This window comes from Trichechus manatus, unplaced genomic scaffold (assembly GCF_000243295.1).
Source record: "Trichechus manatus latirostris isolate Lorelei unplaced genomic scaffold, TriManLat1.0 scaffold00075, whole genome shotgun sequence".
Taxonomy (NCBI): domain Eukaryota; kingdom Metazoa; phylum Chordata; class Mammalia; order Sirenia; family Trichechidae; genus Trichechus; species Trichechus manatus.
In genome coordinates this window covers 1,224,452-1,245,889 of record NW_004444011.1, presented here as the reverse complement: position 1 = coordinate 1,245,889, position 21,438 = coordinate 1,224,452, and the positions used below count along the sequence as shown (strand labels likewise).

The 21,438-nt window shown below is 36.4% G+C and overlaps 1 protein-coding gene across 1 annotated transcript in view; it reads left to right on the top strand.

Annotated features, from left to right (window-relative positions):
• The window catches only part of MYO3A (myosin IIIA), a 299,063-nt gene that overhangs the window by 54,511 nt on the left and 223,114 nt on the right, over positions 1 to 21,438 (top strand). The window contains exons 6-8 of the mRNA XM_004380568.1: positions 4,845 to 4,990; positions 8,235 to 8,300; positions 11,617 to 11,772. Coding sequence (XP_004380625.1) covers positions 4,845 to 4,990; positions 8,235 to 8,300; positions 11,617 to 11,772 — 368 coding nt within the window. The remainder of the gene's footprint in view (positions 1 to 4,844; positions 4,991 to 8,234; positions 8,301 to 11,616; positions 11,773 to 21,438) is intronic.

Here is a 21,438-nt window from a genome sequence, read left to right as displayed (position 1 = left end):
GTGTGTTTTGGGATCTACTAGAAGAAAATGTCAGCTGTGCTATTTTCTTGTAAGATTTTTGCATGTGTGAGGAGGGATATAGGATGTGTTCAATAAGTAGGCTGTGAATGAATTTATGAATAAATGAAAGATTGAATGAATGAGTAAACCAGATGAGGTAAAGAGAAGTTACTTACATCCTTAATTTTTCATTAAACTGTATCTATGTTAATGATATTTATATTCTGTTTTTAAATTAGAAATATTATGAGATCCCCTAACCTTCAGGTTCGTTAAGCTTTATGGCAGGTTCCCATGTTGAGTCTGTAGTCCTGGGGGATATGCTCAGCTTCAGTAGATTCTTTTCACCATTACCTTTGGGAAGCTATAGTTAGGGAAAAATTTTTCTAGAGTGGCATCTTCTCTGCATAGTCGCTATTAATGCCTTCAATCTTTTTAATTATGTTTTTTAGTAAAGAACACTTATTTTTGAAAATGCTCTTTGCAACCTTTGGAAAAAGCTCTGCTATTTATCTACAATTTTCTAGGGAGTGGAGGGAGGAGGAATAAATCAAATTCATTATTAGTATTACAAAATCACGGAATTAAATTTGTTTGGGGATTAAATCTTGATGTACTGTTTAAATACTAATTCAATTATTGTGTATACAAAAAGTTAAAATGTAAACTTAATATAAAACAGAGAGAGAGAATAAATTATCTTAAAAAGCTTTTCTAAAAATCCAATGGATTAAAAAAATTTTAACAGGGAGTACATCGTAGAATAAAAATAGAAAGTATATTCATATAAGAACAACATTTAATAAGGGAATCTCAAATGAGTTTCTTTAGAGTTTGTTCTTGTATATTGCTTCTATTCTAAAAGCTTATGAAAATGTTCATAAATAAGAAGTTAATAAAAATGTATTTATAGTTCCAAATTTTTGCATTTGTTTTGCATATATTAATAAAAATATATAAATGCTACGTATTCCAGCTTTATATTTCCATATGTTAATTTGCAGTAACAGCAAGCCATTATTATATATTTAAGTTTTCCATTTAGTAAAAGCAGTTTTGATTAATGGATCTTGGAACTCTTTAATCTATGAGTAAAGGGAAATATTTTTATCTATCTAAGATTTAACTACCAGACTATTATATGAGTTAATAATTAAAATTGACATTCCTTAATATATAATTACTAGACAATCATTTTTCAGATAAGTCATTTTTTATTATTAATAACTCTACTGTAGCACAAATAGGGTTTGAAAGTGCTTTGCTGCTTAGCAAAATAATGGATATTATATAAAAGAAAAAAGGTTCATTGCAGTCTTTTCAAGCTGTCATGTAAATATTTGTTCTAGATTTTGTGCATACTATGTTCATCTCTAATAATAAGCATTTTCCAATGTGAATGGTTGGGAAAATTTCGGTAAACTTCCATTATCTGTGATTGTTGAAGAAGAGTGTATTTTGAATAACCAGCTATCTAGTTAATGAAGAGGTGGTTAATATACCATCTAATGTTGCTAATGGAAAGTTTCTAAAAATTAGAAAGCAGTAAGGTAAAATACATATATATAGTCACCATAATTCAAGGCCTTAGGGACAAGCTTCTCCAAAGCAATCATCAGTTGAAAAATGAAATACTTTATTTGGGAATTGTTTAATTAAATTTTGGATCAAAGATATTTTATGTTGGTTACATAAAGCCATCCTTCCCAAACTGGAGTACACATGTGCCAGGATGAAAAGGACAAGGGAAATAGTGACTGTGATAGGTGACCATACAGTTTATTGTACAAACCAGGACACTGGAGAGTGAAAACCAAAAATCAAGCCCCTTGCCATCAAGTCGATTCTGACTCATAGCGACCCTATACTAGGACAGCTGGTGCAGTGGTTAAGCGTTGGCTGCTGAATCAAAAGGTCCGCAGTTCGAATCCACCAGCTGCTCCTTGGAAACCCCAGGAGGCAATTCTACTCTGTCCTATAGGGTCGCATGAATTGGAATCGACTTGATGGCAACAGATTTTTTTTTTTTTCTAGGACAACTAGTGTAAACTAAGACTTTCCCAGGCAAACAGAGACGTAAATTCACCCATGTCTATGGGAATATATTCCTGGACTACATGTATAAAGCCATAAAATGATGCATTATCCTGAAGCAGTAATTTTACTAGAAAAAAAAAATTGGTGAGGCAAAAAAAGTTATTTTTATACCAAGGCAGACAAAGATATACAACAGAATAGAAAATTAATATTATTTTATTTTTAAGATTTATTGAGATATACATACCATAAAATTCACTCATTTAAAATATACAATCTAATGATTTTCATTGCATATGCACAGTTATACAGCTGTAACCACAATCTAATTTTAGAACATTTTTGTTCCCCCTAAAAGAAACCCGGTACCCATTAGCAGTCACTCCTCATCCTACCTGAATCTCCCCTACACTAAAACCAAACCCCTTGCCACTGAGTTGATTCCAACTCACAGCAACCCAATAGGACAGAGTAGAACTGCCCAACAAGGTTTCCAAGGCTGTAATCTTTACGGATGCCAACTGCCACATCTTTTTGCTACAGAGCAGCTGGTGGGTTGAACCACCGACCTTTTGGTTAGCAGCCTAGTGCGCCCCCAGGGCTCCTCCCAGCTACACTAACCCAACCCATTACAGTGTAATGGAATACGACTCATAGCGACCCTACAGGACAGAGCAGAACTGCCCCAAAGGGTTTCCAAGGAGCGCTGGTGGATTCGAACTGCCACCTCCCTATACTAGGAAACCACTAATCTACTTCTTTTTCTGTATAGATTTGCCTATCGTGGTCATTTTATATAAATGGAATCATACAATATGTGACCATTTGTGACTGGCTTCTTTCACTCAGCATACTGTTTTAGAGGTTCATCCATGTGGTGCCATGTATCAGTACTTCATTCCTTTTTATGATGAATGATATTGCATTGTATGGATAGACCTCAGTTTATTTATTCGTTCATCAGTTGATAGACATGTGGGTTATTTCTAATTTCTGGCTATTATGAATAATGCAGTGTTGTTGTTATTTGCCATCGAGTCAATTCCTACTCATGACCACCCTATGCGTGCAGAGTAGAACTGTATCATAGGGTTTTCAATGAATATTCATCACATAAATTTTTAATATAAAATTGAGAGTCTTATGCTTGCTGTAGGTACTTCACACTACGCTCTCTGATTCCAGCATAACTGTTCCCTCTCCTGTGACATTAAAAATATTTTGGTAGGAAAAAATGACAAGAAACACAAGGTAAGATGATACTTCCATCACACTAATTCCAAGTTGGGAGAATATATTCTTTGTTTATCTATCTGTATATACAACTATGTATATAATTTATTAACGTATTTACTTATTATTGGCCATTGGTTGCCTGGAATTGGTTTGGTTCATGGCCTTCTTGCTTGTTTATGTGCCCGAGAACTTGCTACACAGCCCAGAACCAGAAAGTCCCCAATACTTATGCTCTTCCTTTATCCCATCTTCTTGCTTCATACCTAGAGGTAACTGTTTATCCTTTTGTGTTTATCCTAGCCTTCTTTTTATTTTTTCAGTCACACTCATGTGTTTATGCTTAAACTGTATGACCCCATTTCTATTGGTGTGAGGTATGAATAATGGTTTATGTATTCATGTATAAAAAAAGAAACCATTCATGGATGACATATGTGTAAATGTAACCAAATAACTCCAATGTGCTAACAAAGAGATTTTTTTTAATGTTTTAATTCTGATGTTAATTGGAGTGAGAAAGATGAAATACTGTTTCAGACAAGGCCTTTGATTCCTTTTACTTTATGTATTATTTCACAGTACTATAGTTAATGATGCAACTCTAATCCACCATCATCCCCAAAATCATAATTTTATTTTCCTGGTGGGTTAGCATTCACAAAATATAAAATTAAAAAAATGTAAAAAGTGGTTTTTAAAATGTAAAATTCAATTTTATTTGTGTGGTCACTGATTTTAAAATTATCGTTCACAGTCCATCTGTATTTATATCTATACACTTAGAAACAAATTGTGAAGTAACTATGTGATAATTCTTTTATGTAAATGCTATTTCATAATATTGCAAAAAAGAACTTCCCCTTTTTTCTTGTTTCTCAATTACATTCTTTGATTCATGACATTTTTTAAAAATTGGTTGCAATTTTACAGTTTATCGAGGCTCCAGATAAGCTGTTGGTAAATCCTTAACAACATTTACTTTTATTGAGTTTACTTTGTTTTATTAATGGTTTAAACCTGTTTTGCATTCCTCCAAACTTGTCTGATTCCTCCCTTGGGTACCCTTGGCTTTTATTTGCCAGAAAAGATCAAGGCCATTTAACTAGACTGCCTTCAGCATATTCTTTTTTACTTCCTTCCGTTTTAATTCTTTAAAGATATATTCTTTATCCTTGCAAAGGTGAACATCTCCATTCACTCATCAAATGTTTATTGAGTGACTACCATCGTACAATCTTTAGCTATGCATTTGATCCCAATCCTTTCCATTTGGGACACTGTTTCTTCCCCCTTCCTGTTTTGCATTTTCAAAATCTTTTTCATGGGCTTCTTCCCTTATATTTGCAATCCTGCTGAAAGAGTCTCTGTTCTCAAAGTAATAATAATTTGATTTTTTATTCTCTCAAGTTACTGTCTTTACTTGTAGCTACCAAACTTCACCATTTTAAACACATGCATATTTTTCTAGGCATTTTGCATGTTCTTATGAAAGTCAACAGCTTTGCTTCCCACCCCCCTATTTTCTACTTGGTGATTGAGTTTGCTTCGCCCCTCCCCCCATTTTCTACTAGGTGATTGCATGTGAGCAGCAACTGGACACCACATATGATGCCAGATGTGACACATGGTCCCTGGGTATCACAGCCATTGAGCTGGGGGATGGAGATCCCCCACTTGCAGATCTGCATCCCATGAGAGCACTCTTCAAAATACCAAGGTCAGTGGACTAGTATTTGGTTGGTACAACCTCTGCAGCCTAGTCTTTCTCCCTGTGGCCACTGAGTTCTCATCATGCTCATCATGGAAATATTCAGATATATTCCTGCAAGGTGGGAGCAGAGTGGCCTGGTATATCTTTCTGCTTCTTTGAAGACATGGTATTTGTTCAATAATTTCATTTCGCTAGTCAAAGTAAAAGAGGTTTCTCTTGATAATTGGTGTCTTGCTCCCTTTTACCAAGATTTGATCTCAGAAAATAGGAGTTCATCCAACTTTTCATCCACTTCCAAATGAGGCATTTAAGTGCACTGGCCCACATTCAATGCAACTGTGATTTTCTTTGCTTCACTCTACCAGTCTAGTAATTTTTTATTACTTGCTAAGACTTCTCTTTGTTCTGAACTTTAAAATTAAAATATCATTTCAATGATTATAAATAAAATGTATTAATGATTTTAAATGTGTTGCTATGTTGAGTGTATTAATATAAAACAATAAACAGAGAAGAATCACCTCTTTGAGTGATGAAAGCACCTTACTATTTATATAAACTCCTCCCCTTTAATAAACTTTCCTCTACTTAGCCTATTACTGATTACAGGTAGTCCCTGACTTACAACGGGGTTCCGTTCTGATGCCTCTGTCGTAAGTCGGTTCTCACAAAGTTGAATACTTCATTTCTTTTTTTTTTTAGTTTTCATTGTTATTGCCTTTTATTATCAGTATCTTTGTAAATTTGATCTTTGTTTATCTTTGGGGGTTGGTATGACAATGATTAACCAACCCAATCCATTGCCGTTGAGTCAAATTCCGACTCAAAACAACAGCAAATTTATGCACTGCAACATTGTATGTAGTACATATTTCTAACAATAAGATGTACGAAAATAAAAATTAAAAAAATGCAGTTGTAAATGCAGGTTGTAGTAACTCGAATATGTCATAAGTTGGAGACTACCTGTACCTTAAACTTCATGTATATTTTGGTTAGTTTCTAGTTATTTCAGAAAGCTGATGTGAGAAGACTCCTATCTTTATTATAGGTGCATCATGTGAAGACCTTCAGGATTTGGGCTGGCGAACACAGAATCATTATGTAGAAAGCCCTGGAGGGGGAGTATTCTAGTCCTAAAGAAATAATGTTAATATGCTATATTCATTTTAGAATGAATCTATTTTGATATTTAATTATGTAATTAAATTAGTATGGAGCTGAAGCATTTGAACTAGGATTTAATTTTACCTTTGAATTTCTTGTCCTGTCTATTGGCTTCAAATTATAATACCTTAGATATTTATCATCTTTTACATAACAATTTCAGTCTATATCTCGGTCTTACTGTTTATAAAATATGCTGCCCATTTTGTAAGTGGGGGAACAAAGATTACAGAAAAAAAAGGAAAATCTGCTCTGTCCAAGTCTAAGATATTTCATTAAATTTGAGGAAAACAGGAAAAAAAATCTGTATTTCCTAACTCCTACTGTTATTCTCTGTGTAAGATGAAACGCTTTACTTTCTGGGCCATTTTAGTTGTAGCTTCAACCCCCATATTTGGCCTAATGTTATTATTACTCTTGGTGATGACGCCACGTGGAGGAGGGATGACACCATTGCTAAATAGTGTACCTATGAGCAAAGTGCTTCTGGAAACTGCATCACCTTAGCTATTTCTCAGTATTTCTGCCACCAGTATCTCTCTAAAATAGAATTCTGAGCATACTAACTGTAGAAATAATTAGAAATAAAAGTGTATGAAAAGCTACCCAGATCTAAGTGGTCTGAAATCATCAGAACTTTGTTCTACTAAAAACAAGCCAGTAAATTTCTAACAAAGAAAATTTTCGGGAGGACAAGAAACAAAACAAATGTTGGCAAAAAGAATTACTTCTTTTAATGTGCAAATCAGCAATGTTCAAATAGTCCTAAGGATTGTAAAATGAGGATTAGGGGGTGATCTATGGTAGATGAGTAGCTGCAGTTTTCTTTAATGAGCCTGTACAAACTGTACATTAATTTCGTTGTAAGCTATTTAAGGAGTAATACAGAACTGAAGGCAAAGTCTTTCCATTCCACTAATGAAAACCAAGAGCTGTTAGAATTAACATAAAGCAGCCCTTCAGCAAATTCAACATCATGGTTGATCAATGTTGCTTGATTACAGAGTTGGAACTTTCAAGCTATGTTTTTTTGTATTCAAGAACGTACCAAAAAAATGACAAGATTTGTTAGGCTTAAAATGAAAGGAATTAATAACAAAATCTTTAAAGTGACATTCAGAGCTTTATTGCTAATAGTATTTTCCAGTTCCTTACTTTTGTAGCACTCCTTCTTGCCATGTGTTGTAGGGGAAAAACATCACAAAGTTTAGTAAAGTAAAAAGAAAGTTTTATTTGGCATATGTTCAAAAGGACAAAAGTGGGAAGCTGACAAGTATGCTGCAAGAGCTAGAATGTCTGCCTGAATCCAAGGAAGGTTACAGAATCATCAGTATATATCAACATCACAAAATGGGTAGAATCATTGAAAGCGTCACTTTTTCACTGATTGGCTAGAAATTGTAATCTTACATTTTAAATCATCTTTCTTAACAATCATTGGTTCGGGTTTCGGTTACAAAAGTCAGGAGGGTCTTCATTGGTCCAACAAATTTCTAGTCACTAAATTTAATAGAAAAAGGTAAGAATGGAAAGTCTTTTGTGTTCTGTTTGATGGGCTTTTGTGAAAACTTCCTTAAGATAATTTCTGAGATTGTCCCATCTATTGTCTATCTCAGGGCCCAGTTGATGTGTCTCTGAGAGTCGGTGAGGGCCCAGCCCCAGCTGGGTCACTGTTCTCCATGTTCAAGGTCAGGGAATAATGATTCCAAATATTATTTCTAAATCACCAGTAACATATATTCCTCAGAGACTTTTGCAGAACTTGTTTCTGTTCTGCTAAGTATTGATGTCTTTCCCTAGGGCTGTCAGATAAAAGCAGAAAATTTTTGAAAAACAAAATAACAGTTGGAAAAATTGGGCCATCTATTCAGTGCTTTCAGAGAAACAAGGGGCCTGTCATTTTATACAAAGGATGATTAATAACTAATTATCTCTCTTTGAATTGAAAAATGATAGCAATGCTTGATTATAGTTCCAAAACCTGTGACTGCAGTCTGGCATTATTGGTCTTATCTAGCTCCACCTCCCATTGGGCCCTGACTGATCAAAGTGCACTAGCCAGCCCTGATTTTTGTTTTTCTAGGAATCCACCCCCAAAACTAAGGAAGCCCGAGCTATGGTCAGCTGAATTCAATGACTTCATTAGCAAGTGAGTAACAATAGTGTCTTAAAAAAAAAACAAAGAGATACCTTGCTATTACCTTGAAATGTGTCCTTTACAATACCTTCCTGCTTTTGAATCTCCTCTTGTATTCTTATCTGTTGTATCACCTCAGAGCTTTCCATTATTTTCTTCAAAACAAGCATTTTTATTGTCTTCTAAAAGTTCATCATTGTTCAAATAGTGATTTAGGGTTATGTTTATTCATTTGTTGATAGCTGTACTTCTGGGTAGAGTCCCTGGGTGGTGCAAACAGTTAACAAGCTTGACTGCTAACAGAAAGGTTGGAGGTTAGAGTCCACTCAGAGGTGCCTTCGAAGAAAGGTCTCGCAACCTACGTCTGAAAAAACCAGCCATTGAAAACCCTAAGGAGCACAGTTCTACTCTGACACACTTGGATTGCAATGAACTGGAATCAGCTCCATAGCAACTGAACACAAAAAAAAAAAACTTTTGCAGACCCTTCATTTTCCATGAACATGTTCTGTCCACCTGCCTTTTGCAGCTACCTACTCAACATGTCTTACTGATTACACATGATCTATTTAGACAGTTGTTTAACCCTTCATTTATCTACATCACAGATTTTCATTACCATAAATTATATTTAGTGAATCAGATCATCATATTTATAAAATGCTTACATATTTGAAATTCAGTTAACATTTTTAATTTGACAGATATTTAGCACAAGTAGAGGCCTCCAAAGCTAGAAGTCAAACATTTTAAAATATCTGTCCCGCAAACCTTTTTTCCACAATCTTTACTATATCTTTGCATTAAACAAATAAGGTAAGGGATGATCCCAGGTTGTAAATGGGAAAGAGAGAAGATTTGGTGTGTCAAACTTTACCCAGAAAATGTCAAAAGGAAGACAAAGAAGAGGAACCAGCTGTACTCATACATATTGCTATCTTTGGTTTTCCTGCCAAAGATATCTGTTTATTTGTCTCAAGACAAGAGACTTAGATTTAAGAATTTGTGGAAACCTAACAACAAGGATTGATAACTTGCTATCTTTAGTTTTTGCCTGTGATCATTTAACAAACATCACTAAGCACACACACTATACACTTGTTATTGTTGTTGGATGCCATTGAGTCGATTTTTGACTAATAGCAATCCCATGTGACAGAGTAGAACTGCCCCATAGGGTTTCCTAGGCTGTCATCTTTACAGGAGCAGATAGCCAGGTCTTTCTCTCAAGGTGCTGCTGAGTGGGTTCCCACTGCCAACCTTCCAGTTAGCAGCCAAGCACTTAACCGTTGTGTCACCAGGGATCCTCACAGTGTTCTACAGAGTATTTAATAAACTTCAATCAAATTTCACAGGTCTTTTAGGATAATCAGTAGTAACTCTGAAGTGATCCCCACGATTCACAATTATGCCTCACGTCTGCAGATCCTTCCACGCAGGTTCTCAGTGTAACTTGGGGACTTTTACATGTTCTTCCCAGCTTCATTTCTGTGAAACATTTCTTGATCTCCTCCAGGCAGTTGGTATTCTATCCTTGCTGTCACTGTAGTTTGTTCCTTTTCCTTTAATAACACTGCCACTTTTGCTTAGCTTACCTGTTTAGATGTCTCTCTCCCCGCCTAGACAGTAAGCAACTCCATGGCACTGAATGTGTCTTACTTGTAACTGTAACCCTGGTTTCTAGCAGGGTGCCTGATACACAGGAGCTTCTTGATGAAGTTTTATTTAAATGAAATAATCTCATATGCGACTATACTGACTACATAGATACAACTGCCAGAGATGTTAGAAATGGACACATTCTGTTAAACTAAATGAAAACTAAGAGCACTTATTATTTTCAAACATCATCATCCTTATTTCTTAGCATATTTTAGCATCCCAGGAAGTATCTTATTGGTTAAACCCAGTAAGGTAAATTGCCAAATTATCAGTCCTAGAGGATTAGCAATACTGATTAGAAAATGCACTGCTCAAGCCAAGGCAAGCATTTTTTTTTTTTTAAATTCTTGTAAGATTATATATAACACAGCATTTGCCAATTCAGCATTTTTCATGTGTGCAATTCAGTGATATCAATTATATTAACATGTTGCACAACCATTTTTCCATCACCATAAACAGAAACTCACTGCTTCCTAAACAGTGACTCCCCCTCCCTCCTGCCCCTGGTAACCACTAATAAATCCTTGGTCTTTATATCTTTCCTCAAGCCAAGGCATGTTTTTGTTTTGTTTTGTTTTAATACCTGCAAAAGACAGCCTAACTCTGACCAGTTTTCTCATAATTGTAGAACTATAGAATCTCGGGGTTGGAAGGGTATTTGAAAGTTATTTAGCCCAAACTCATATCCAGAGCTTAAATATTTCTCAAGTATGTTCACTGAGTTGTCATCCGATCAATAGTTAAACATCTCCAATAACAACAATTATACCTCCCAGTGAGGCCCATTTCACTTTTGAATAAACCTTACTGTTGAAAAGTTCTTTCTTATACTGACTTGAAGTCTATTTCTCTTGATTCTACTAACTGATCCTAGAGTCGTTATGGGTCAGAATTGACTCAACGGCAGCAGGTTTTATTTTATTTTATTTTTTTGGTTTTGGTGACCACTGAGAACTAGTCTAATCTCCCCTCCAAATATTTGAAGCCAGCTGTCCCAAGGTTGCTTAAATTCTCTTCCTGTGATAATGTTCCAGGTGCTCCCACTAGCCTTATCCTTTCTCAGGAATATGCTCTGGTTGAATCTTTCAAGAGGTGTTATGTGCATTGGCACATCCATGACCTGAAAAACAAAACCTGATTGACTCAACATTTAAACATCTCAATGCTTTAACCTTCTCAAATGGATTAGCAGTTTTATCCCTTAGGAAGAACTAGATCAATTGAGAAGACTTTAAAAGCTTTAATGAAGGGAAATTGAAAAGTTTGCTTTAATTTTAGGTAAGCATTAAAACTGTAATGACTTCATGGTTGTTTATCTTTAGCTACTGACCTGTGGAAGAGACTTTGCAGTGGAGACAGAGTTTAATTATCACTGTGCAGTAATGCTCTCTTGGAGACTAGGGAAGTGGTGGAAGTTGTGGTTAGTTGAAAGTTGGTTTCACTACAGTATAATCACTCACAGATGTGTACACTTCCACAGACATTCATTTCATCATATCACAGTTTGAACGTTTTTTGAGAAGTGCTTTTCAGGCTGTACATTTGTGTGGAGCACAGCTCTCTAGTGTTAGAGTAGGTTTTTTTTTCTTCTTTTAAGAATATGGATAATAGTTTCAAAACTGTAACTTATCTAATAATTGCATGTTCTTTTTTGCCAGTGCAGGTGCTTGACCAAAGATTATGAAAAGCGTCCAACAGTGTCAGATCTTTTACAGCATAAATTCATTGCGCAAATTGAGGGCAGAGATGTGATGTTACAAAAACAACTCATGGAATTCATTGACATTCACCAACACATGGGAAGCACAGAAAAAGCCAGGTAATCAAGTAGCATCTTGACTCCAAGATGAGTTTGACTCAACAATTTTATAATGCAATAGTGGGTAAGATGAAAACAAATTTATTTTCTGGTGTAGTTTGGGAGTGAGGTGAGTATTTGCATGAAAATTGAAGGTCAGATGTTGAGTTGCATCCTGATTTTGGTAAAACTACTAACAATATTTCAGATACACTATGCATTTTTAAAACAACTTCATCAGAACAAAGAATATACACTTCAATAGATAATTAACTTTGGTGTATATCTTCTTATGTTTTCTGTTCTAAAATTTAAGAGACTTTAGATTTGGGATTTGAAAAAAGAGTTTTTAATACTATTATTTGTTGGAATCATTTTCCCTGGTTGAATTTATTCAAAAATTATCTTTAATATCTTTCTTCATACTTCATATTTAGGTTTTTTAAATACTCTTTCTATCTAGTTTTTATAACATTTAATATGTTTTTTACTTAATATAAGTGTTATAGATTTTTTTTTAGAAAATTTAGAAGACATAGAGTTCACAATATAAAATTAATCAAGTATAAAATTTTAATAAACTAGTATTTTTCTTTTAGATGAATATACATTTTAAAACAAAATTGGAATTATATTTATATGTGTTCTGGAGCCTGCCTTTTTTCACTTAATAGTGAATATCCATGTTGTTCTACCACTAATTTTTTAAATGGCTACACAGTATTCCTTTGCATAACTATCCAATGATTGATTTAAATAATTCTTTATTATTAGGCATTTAGGTTGTTACTAATTGTTTATATGCTAATAAGTAACAGTGTAATAAACAAAGTCATACATGCCTTTCTTATTGTCTCAAGATAAATCTCTGTAAGTGGTACTGTTGAGTCGAAGAGTGATCTTTTGTAATTTAAAATTATTCTTGATAATCTTTCTGGTTTCATCTCATGAACATATTACTATTTAGAGAGTTGGGAGAAGTGAGTAGAAAATAGCACATGACTTAAAAGGCAAGAGCCAGAAATACAATTTTATTTGTATTTCAGTAATGGATTTATATATTTAATTACTATTTGTTTAAGGCCAAGTATGTGCCGGACACTGTACTAGGACTTAATTTTTATTATCTTGTGTAATTTCACAACAACCTTGAGGGACAGGTTTTGTGACACATATTTTGACAGCTGAGAAGAACTGAGGTTTGCAGAGGTTAATTTATCCAGGACTGCACAGGTAATGAATGATTTGTTGTTGTTGGTTGCCATCCTGTTGATTCCAACTCATGGCGACACCATGTGTGCAAAGTAGAGCTGCTCTGTAGGGTTTTCAAGGCTGTTACCTTTTGGAAGCAAATTGCCAGTCTCTTCCAAGGCGACTCTGGGTGAGTTCGACCCGCCAACCTTTTGGCTAATAGTCCAGCACATAACCGTTTGCACCACCCAGGGACTTACCAAAAATCAAACCAAACCAGTTGCCGTCAAGTAGATTCTGACTCATACTGACCCTATAAGACAGAGTAGAATTTCCCCATAGGGTTTCCAAGCAGCAGCTAGTAGATTTGAACTGCTGACCTTTTGGTTAGCAGTCGAACTCTTTACCACTGCACCACCAAGGCTCCACTCAAGGATTTAGTAGAGATCAAATCCTAATCCCAGAGTCCATACTTTATTCACATGAGTAAATGGCCTGACAATTGTGAATGACCTCAGGAGGTAATAATCCTTGCCTATGTGAGCTTACAGCCTTGCTGGAGAGACAGAGATAATACACCTACAATGACCAGGAAAATTAAATTTTTGAGGGGAATAAATTAAAATGCCATAAAAAGAATGATGTAAGCATGTAGTTTATAGTCAGGCAGTAGTCGTGCGGCTCATAAATGCCCATCTTTTTATCTTTGTATGAATGCAAATCCATAGTCTGCCACAACCTCTCACAACTTCATCCCTCTCCCAAAAAACAAACACACAAAATAAAAGAAATTGAGGTGTACCAACATTATGTAGAGTGTTTCATATCAAGAACTATGAAGGATCTGAGATTTTACTCTACTTGCTAGTTAACACATTAGCCTGTCACAGTTTCATGAATGCTAGCAGAAGACATGAGACTCCTAAGTCAGAGACAAAGAACTCTGTTACTCACAGCACAGCCAGCAGCATGAGTTTTATGTTCACATTGGTTGTCCCTCTCCCCCGATCCCAAGTCTCAAGGGTGATGCCGAACACTCCAGGCATATGCTGTATACACAAGGGGTTTGCCTCACAGCTGGGAAAGCTGAGCTTGGGAAACTCCAGTCTTTTAAAGTGGCTGCCAGAAAACCTGCCGAAACATTACTCCGGAGGAGAGATTGTTTTTATTATCCCGGACAGCCAACAGAACTTCCCTCTGTTCTGGAGGGAGACACAATCTTTATCTTCCAAAGCTGTTTGTTTATTCAAACATCCTTGATAATATAGTATACGACAACTGCTAATACAAGACATGCAGAAAAGTAAGAGACCCGTGGAGAATTGTCTCCCACACATCAAGCATCATAAGGATGGTTGAATTACACAATATTTACATTCTAAGCCTGATATTCTAAGTTCTCATGCTTAAAAAAATAGTTGAGCCTTTTCTTTCTGCATTCTCTTCTCCTAGTTTGGAGGTTTTGCAATTGCCACCATCTGGCTTCAAGAGTCCCCAGTCAGAAACCTTTTGGCCACCATGATTTGGAGGATAGTGCACATCTAGTCACTAAGCCAGTAGGAAGTTGGTCCTACGAGAGATGTTCTGTCTTGCCATCTTGGACACCTGGCTTCATGTATAAGGCAACCCCAGGAAGAAGGTGCAGATTTTTTTGAGTCTTCCTTTCTAGACAAAGGAACTCCAACTTCAGCTCCATTCTCTCAGCTGAGCTAAATCAGAAACTTCATTGTGAGCAGAGTATTTTGGTTTGTTTATTCTGTAGGCCTCTTCTGCCTCTTCTGGCCCTGGACTTCCCATAGGCTGTAGGTTCTGCCCTCTTACCCAATGTGAATCTGATCTGTTAGGTCCACAGTCATGCTCTTCTTGTTTTAGATCATGTCCTTTTTTAAACAATTCTATTTGAAAATATTAAAAATATTTTAACTTTCACAGGTGTGTGTTTGGAGGGGGTGGGAGAGGAGCTTGAAGCATTAACCCACAGCACCCTCTTACTACAGATCTTAGTTCCAAGCTATAGGAAGGGAAAGATCTTCTCTCAGAATTCTGAAACTAGTCCCAAAATGTGAGACATACTCAGACAGAAGAAAAGGGGCTCTGGCATGCAACTGGCAACACCTTGGGAAAAACTGGTTTTCTTGAGAATTGTTCAAAATTATTTAATTTGTCACAGGTCCATATGTAGGGAGAAATTAATCTAAAATCTGACGGTACTAAATTAATATAGCTAACCTGAAGCAGACACTTTTTTTTTTTTTTGGTATGTTATGTTATCCTTTGGAACTGAATCAAGGTCTGTGCTTGGCAGGATAATTAAAAACAAAAAAATGACAACAATAACAACCAAAAAACTTAAGATTCAGCTTTAGCCAGCCTAACCCTGATACCAAAACCACATGAAGACACCACAAAAAAAGAAAATTACAGACCAATATCCCTCATGAACATTGACACAAAAAATCTTCAACAAAATTCTAGCCAATAGAATTCAGCAACATATCAAAAGAATAATTCACCATGATCAAGTGGGATTTATACCAGGTATGCAGGGATGGTTCAACATAAGAAAAACAATCAATGTAATCCATCACATCAATAAAACAAAAGAACCACATGATCTTATCAATCGATGCAGAAAAGGCATTTGACAAAGTCCAATACCCATTTATGATAAAAACTCTCAGTAAAATAGGAATAGAAGGGAAATTGCTCAACATAATTAAGGGCATTTATACAAAAACAACCGCCAACATCATACTAAATGGAGACAGTTTGAAAGCATTCCCCTTGAGAACGGGAACTTGACAAGGATGCCCTTTATCACCACTCTTATTCAACATTGTGCTGGAGGTCCTAGCCAGAGCAGTTAGGCTAGAAAAAGAAATTAAAAAGGGTATTCAAATCTGTAAGGAAGAAGTAAAAGTATCTCAATTTGCAGATGATATGATCTTATACACAGAAAACCCCAAAAATCTGCAAGAAAACCACTGGAACTAATAGAAGATTTCAGCAAAGTATCAGGATACAAGATAAACACAAAAATAAGTTGGATTCCTTTAAACTGACAAAAAGAGCTTCCAAGAGAAATCACCAAATCAATACCAGTTACGATAGCCCCCAAGAAGATAAAATACTTAGGAATAAATCTAACCAGAGATGTAAAAGACCTATACAATGATAACTACAAGACACTACTGCAAGAAACCAAGAGAGACCTGCATAAGTGGAAAAACATACCTTGCTCATGGATAGGAAGACTCAACATAGTGAAAATGTTAATTCTACCCAAAGCGACCTACAAATACGATGCAATCCCGATCCAAATTCCAATGGCGTTTTTTAATGAGATGGAGAAACAAATCACCAACTTCATATGGAAAGGGAAAAGGCCCCAGATAAGTAAAGCATTACTCAAGAAAAACAAAGTGGGAAGCCTCACACTACCTGATTTTATAACCTATTATACCACCACCATAGTCAAAACAGCCTGGTACTGGTACAACAGATACATAGACCAATGGAACAGAATTGAGAATCCAGACATATAAATTCATCCACCTATAAGCAGCTGATATTTGACAAAGGCCCAAAGTCCATTAATTGGGGAAAAGACAGTCTCTTTAATGAATGGTACTGGCAAACCTGGATATCCAATTGCAAAAAACTGAAACAAGACCCATACCTCACACCATGCACAAAAACTAACTCAAACTGGATCAAAGACTTAAATATAAAATTGGAAATGATTAAGATCATGGAAGAAAAAATAGGGACTATGCTAGGAGCCCTAATACATGGCATAAACAGAATAGAAACTGTAAGTAACAATGCACAAGCACCAGAAGAGAGACTAGATAACTGGGAGCTCCTAAAAATCAAACATTTATGCTCATCAAAAGACTTCACCAAAAGAGTCAAAAGACAACCTACACACTGGGAAAAAATTTTTGGCTATGATGAATCCGATCAGTGTCTTATCTCTAAAATCTACAAAATGCTGCAAAACCTCAACAACAAAAAGACAAATAACCCAGTTAAAAAATGGGCAAAGGATATAAACAGGCACTTCACCAAAGAATACATTCAGGCAGCTAACAGACACATTAAGAAATGCTCGTGATCATTAGTCATTAGAGAAATGCAAATCAAAATTACAATGAGATACCGTCTCACCTCAACAAGGCTAGCATTAATTGAAAAAACACAAAATAATAAATGTTGGTGAGGTTGTGGAGAGACTGGAACACTTATACACTGTTGGTGGGAGTGTAAAATGGTACAACCACTTTGGAAATTGATTTGGCACTTCCTTAAAAAGCTAGAAATAGAAGTACCATACAATCCAGCCATCTCGCTTCTTGAAATATATCCTAGAGAAATAAGAGCCATCACACAAATAGATATATGCACACCCATGTTCATTGCAGCACTGTTCACAGTAGCAAAAGGATGGAAACAACCTAGGTATCCATCAACGGACAAATGGATAAACAAATTATGGTATATTCACACAATGGAATACTACACAACTGCAAAGAACAATGATGAATCCATGAAACATCTTATAACATAGAGGAATCTGGAGGGCATTATGCTGAGTGAATTTAGTCAGTCACAGAAGGATAAATATTGTATGAGACCACTATTATTAGAACTCAGGAAAAGGTTTGAACACAGAAAATAATATTCTTTGATGGTTACAAGGGTGGGGAGGGTGTGTGAGGGTTATTCACTAACTAGATAGTAGACAAGAATTATCTTAGGTGAAGGGAAGGACAGCACACATTACAGGAGAAATTAGCACAACTGGACTAAACCAAAGCTAAGAAGTTTCCTGAATACCATCAAACACTTAGAGGGAAAGAGTAGCAGGGTCAGGGGTCTGGGGACCTGCTTTGAGGGGACATGTAGGTCAATTGGCATAACAAAATTTATTAAGAAAATGTTCTGCATCCTACTTTGGTGAGTGGCATCTGGGGTCTTAAAAGCTAGCAAGTGGCCATCTAAGATGCATCAATTTGTCCCAGCCACCGGGAGTAAAGGAGAGTGAAGAACACCAAAGACACAAGGAACGTATAGCCCAAGAAACAGAAAGGGCCAAATAAACCAGAGACTTCATCAGCCTGATACCAGAAGTACTAGCTGGTGCCTGGCTACCACCAATGACCACCCTGACAGGGAACACAACAGAGAGTCCCTGACAGAGCAGGAGAAAAGTGGGATGCAGAATTCAAGTTCTAGTAAAAAAGACCAGACTTAGTGGTCTGACTGAGACTGGAGGAACCCCAGAAAGCATGGCCCCCAGACTCTCTGTCAACCCAGAATGAAAACAATTCACGAGTCCAGATCTTCTAACAAAGATTAGACTGGACTGTGGGACATAAAATGTTACTTGTCACGAGTGTGCTTCTTAGCTCAAGTGGATACATGAGACTAAATGGGCAGCTTCTGTCCAGAGGTGAGATGAGAAGGCAGAGAGGGTTAGGAGCTGGTTGAATGGACACGGGAAATCAGGGTTGGAAAGGAGGAATGTGCTGTCAAGTATAGGGAGAGAAATTAGAGTCACATAACGATGTATGTATAAATTTTTGTATGAGAAAGTAACTTGAAATGTAAACTTTCACTTAAACTACAACAATAAAATAAAAAAAGATCCAGGTTTAAAGAAGACTGTCCTACTATAAATTGAATATAAACTCAGTACTTTAAATATCCCCATTGAGGGGGTGTTGGGAGGCTCTGTGGAATGGATACAAAAACTTTCTATTTCTCAAGTCTGGGCTTCAATAAAACAAGTCACTCTTACAGCTTAGGTATTCTGAGGAATGAGGATGTGCGTGCAGACAGCATTATGTCTATGACACACACCTCAAACTGCGGGAACACGTTTTTCACAGCAGTTCAAATTGACAATGTTAAAGTGCAGACTGAATTAATGAAAAATTTAAATTATAAAATATTTTTAAAGATAAGTTTTACTTTTTAATCCAGTGTGGTTTTTTCTTGTCTTCTCTCTCTCTTTTTTTTTAATTTTTTGTTGTGCTTTAGGTGAAAGTTTACAGCTCAAGTTAATTTATCATACAAAAATTTATAAACATATTGTTATGTGACACTAATTGCAATCCCTCTAATGTGACAGTAGGCTCCCTCTTTCCACCCCAGGTTTCCCCTATCCATCCAACCAGCTCCTGTCCCTTCCTGCCTTCTCATCCTTCCTCTGGACAGGAGCCGCCCTTTTGGTCTCTTGTATCTACTTGAACTAAGAAGCACACCCTTCACGAGCATTATTTTATGTTATATAGTCCAGTCTAATCTTTGTCTGAAGAGTGGGCTTTGGGAATGGTTTTAGTTCTGGGTTAACAGAGTGCCTGGGGGCCGTAGATTTGGGGGTTCCTCCAGCCTCAGTCAGACCATTAAGTCTGGTATTTTTATGTCAATTTGAGTTCTGTTCCACACTTTTCTCCTGCTCCATCAGGGAGCATTCCCTGTCAGGGCAGCCATTGGTGGTAGCCGGGCACCATCTAGTTCTTCTGGTCTCAGGCTTATGGAGTCTCTTGTTTCGGTGGCCGTTTTGTCTTTTGGGCTAATATTTTCCTTGTGTCTTTGGTGTTCTTCATTCTCTTTTGCTCCAAGTGGGTTGGAACCAGTTGATGCATCTTAGATGGCTGCTTGCAAGCTCTTAAGATGCCAGACACCACTCACCAAAGTAGGAAGCAAAACATTTTCTTAATAAACTTTGTTATGCCAGTTGACCTAGATGTTCCCTGAAACCATGGTTCCCAGACCCCAGCTCCAGCTACCCTGTCCCTTGAAGTGTTTGTTTGTGTTCAGGAAACTTCTTAGCTTTTATTTTACTCTAGTTGTACTGACTTCCCCTGTATTGTGTGTTGTCCTTCCCTTCACCTAAGTTGACTCTTGTCTACTATCTAGTTAATGAATTCCCCTTTCTCTCTCTCCACCCTCATAACCATCAAAGAATGCTTTTTTCTGTGTTTAAACCTTTTCTTACGTTCTTGTAATAGTGAGCTCATACAATATTTGTCCCTTTGGGACTGACTAATTTCACTCAGCATAATGCCCTCCAGATTCATCCATGTTGTGAGATGTTTTGTAGATTAATAATTGTTCTTTATTGTTTCATAGTATTCCATTGTGTGTATATACCATAATTTGTTTATCCATTCGTCTGTTGATGGGCACCTAGGTTGTTTCCAGCTTTTTGCTACTGTGAACAGTGCTGCAATGAACGTGGGTGTACAGATGTTTATTCATGTGACAGCTCTTATTTCTCTAGGATATATTCCAAGGAATGGGATCACTGGATTGTCTGGTACTTCTATTTCTAGCTTTTTAAGGAAGTGCCAAATTGATTTTCAAAGTGGTTGTACCATTTTACATTCCTGCCAGCAGTGTTCCAGTTTCTCCAAAACTTCTCCAACATTTATTATTTGGTGGTTTTTGGATTAGTGCCAGCCTTGTTGTGGTGAGATGGTATCTCATTATAGTTTTGATTTGCATTTCTCTAATGGCTAATGATCATGAGCATTTTCTCATGTATCTGTTAGCCACCTGAATGTCTTCTTCGGCAAAGTGTCTGTTCATATCTGTTGTCCATTTTTTAACTGGGTTATTTCTCTTTTTGTTGTTGAGATGTTGCAGTACCTTATAGATTTTAGATATTAGACTCTTATTGGATAAGTTGTAGCCAAAATGTTACATTATGTCACGTTTTTCCCAGTCTGTAGGTTGTCTTTTGACTCTTTTGGTGAAGTCTTTTGAAGAGCGTAAGTGTTTGATTTTTCGGAGCTCCAGGTTATCTAGTTTTTCTTCTGGTGCTTGTGAATTGTTATTTATGGTTTGTATTCTGTTTATGGGATGCATTAGAGCTCCTAGAGTTGTCCCTATTTTTTTTACATGATCTTTATCATTTTATATTTCATATTTAGATCTTTGATCCATTAAGAGTTAGTTTTTGTGCATGGTGTGAGGTATGGGTCTTGTTTCATTCTTTTGCGGAGCAATGTTCAGTTATGCCAGCACCATTTGATTAAGAGACTGTCTTTTCCCATTTAACAGACTTTGGGCCTTTGTCAAATATCAGCTGCTCATAGGTGGATGAATTTATATGTCTGGATTCTCAATTCTGTTCCATTGGTCTATGTCTGTTGTTGTACCAGTACCAGGCTGTTTTGACTATGGTGGCGGTATAATAGGTTATAAAATCAGGTAGTGTGAGGCTTCCCACTTTGTTTTTCTTGAGTAATGCTTTACTTTTCTGGGGCCTTTTCCCTTTCCATATGAAGTTGGTGATTTGTTTCTCCATCTCATTAAAAAACGCCATTGGAATTTGGATCGGGATTGCATCGTATCCGTAGGTCGCTTTGGGTAGAATTAACATTTTCACTATGTTGAGTCTTCCTATCCATGAGCAAGGTATGTTTTTCCACTTATGCAGGTCTCTTTTGGTTTCTTGCAGTAGTGTCTTGTAGGTGTCATTGT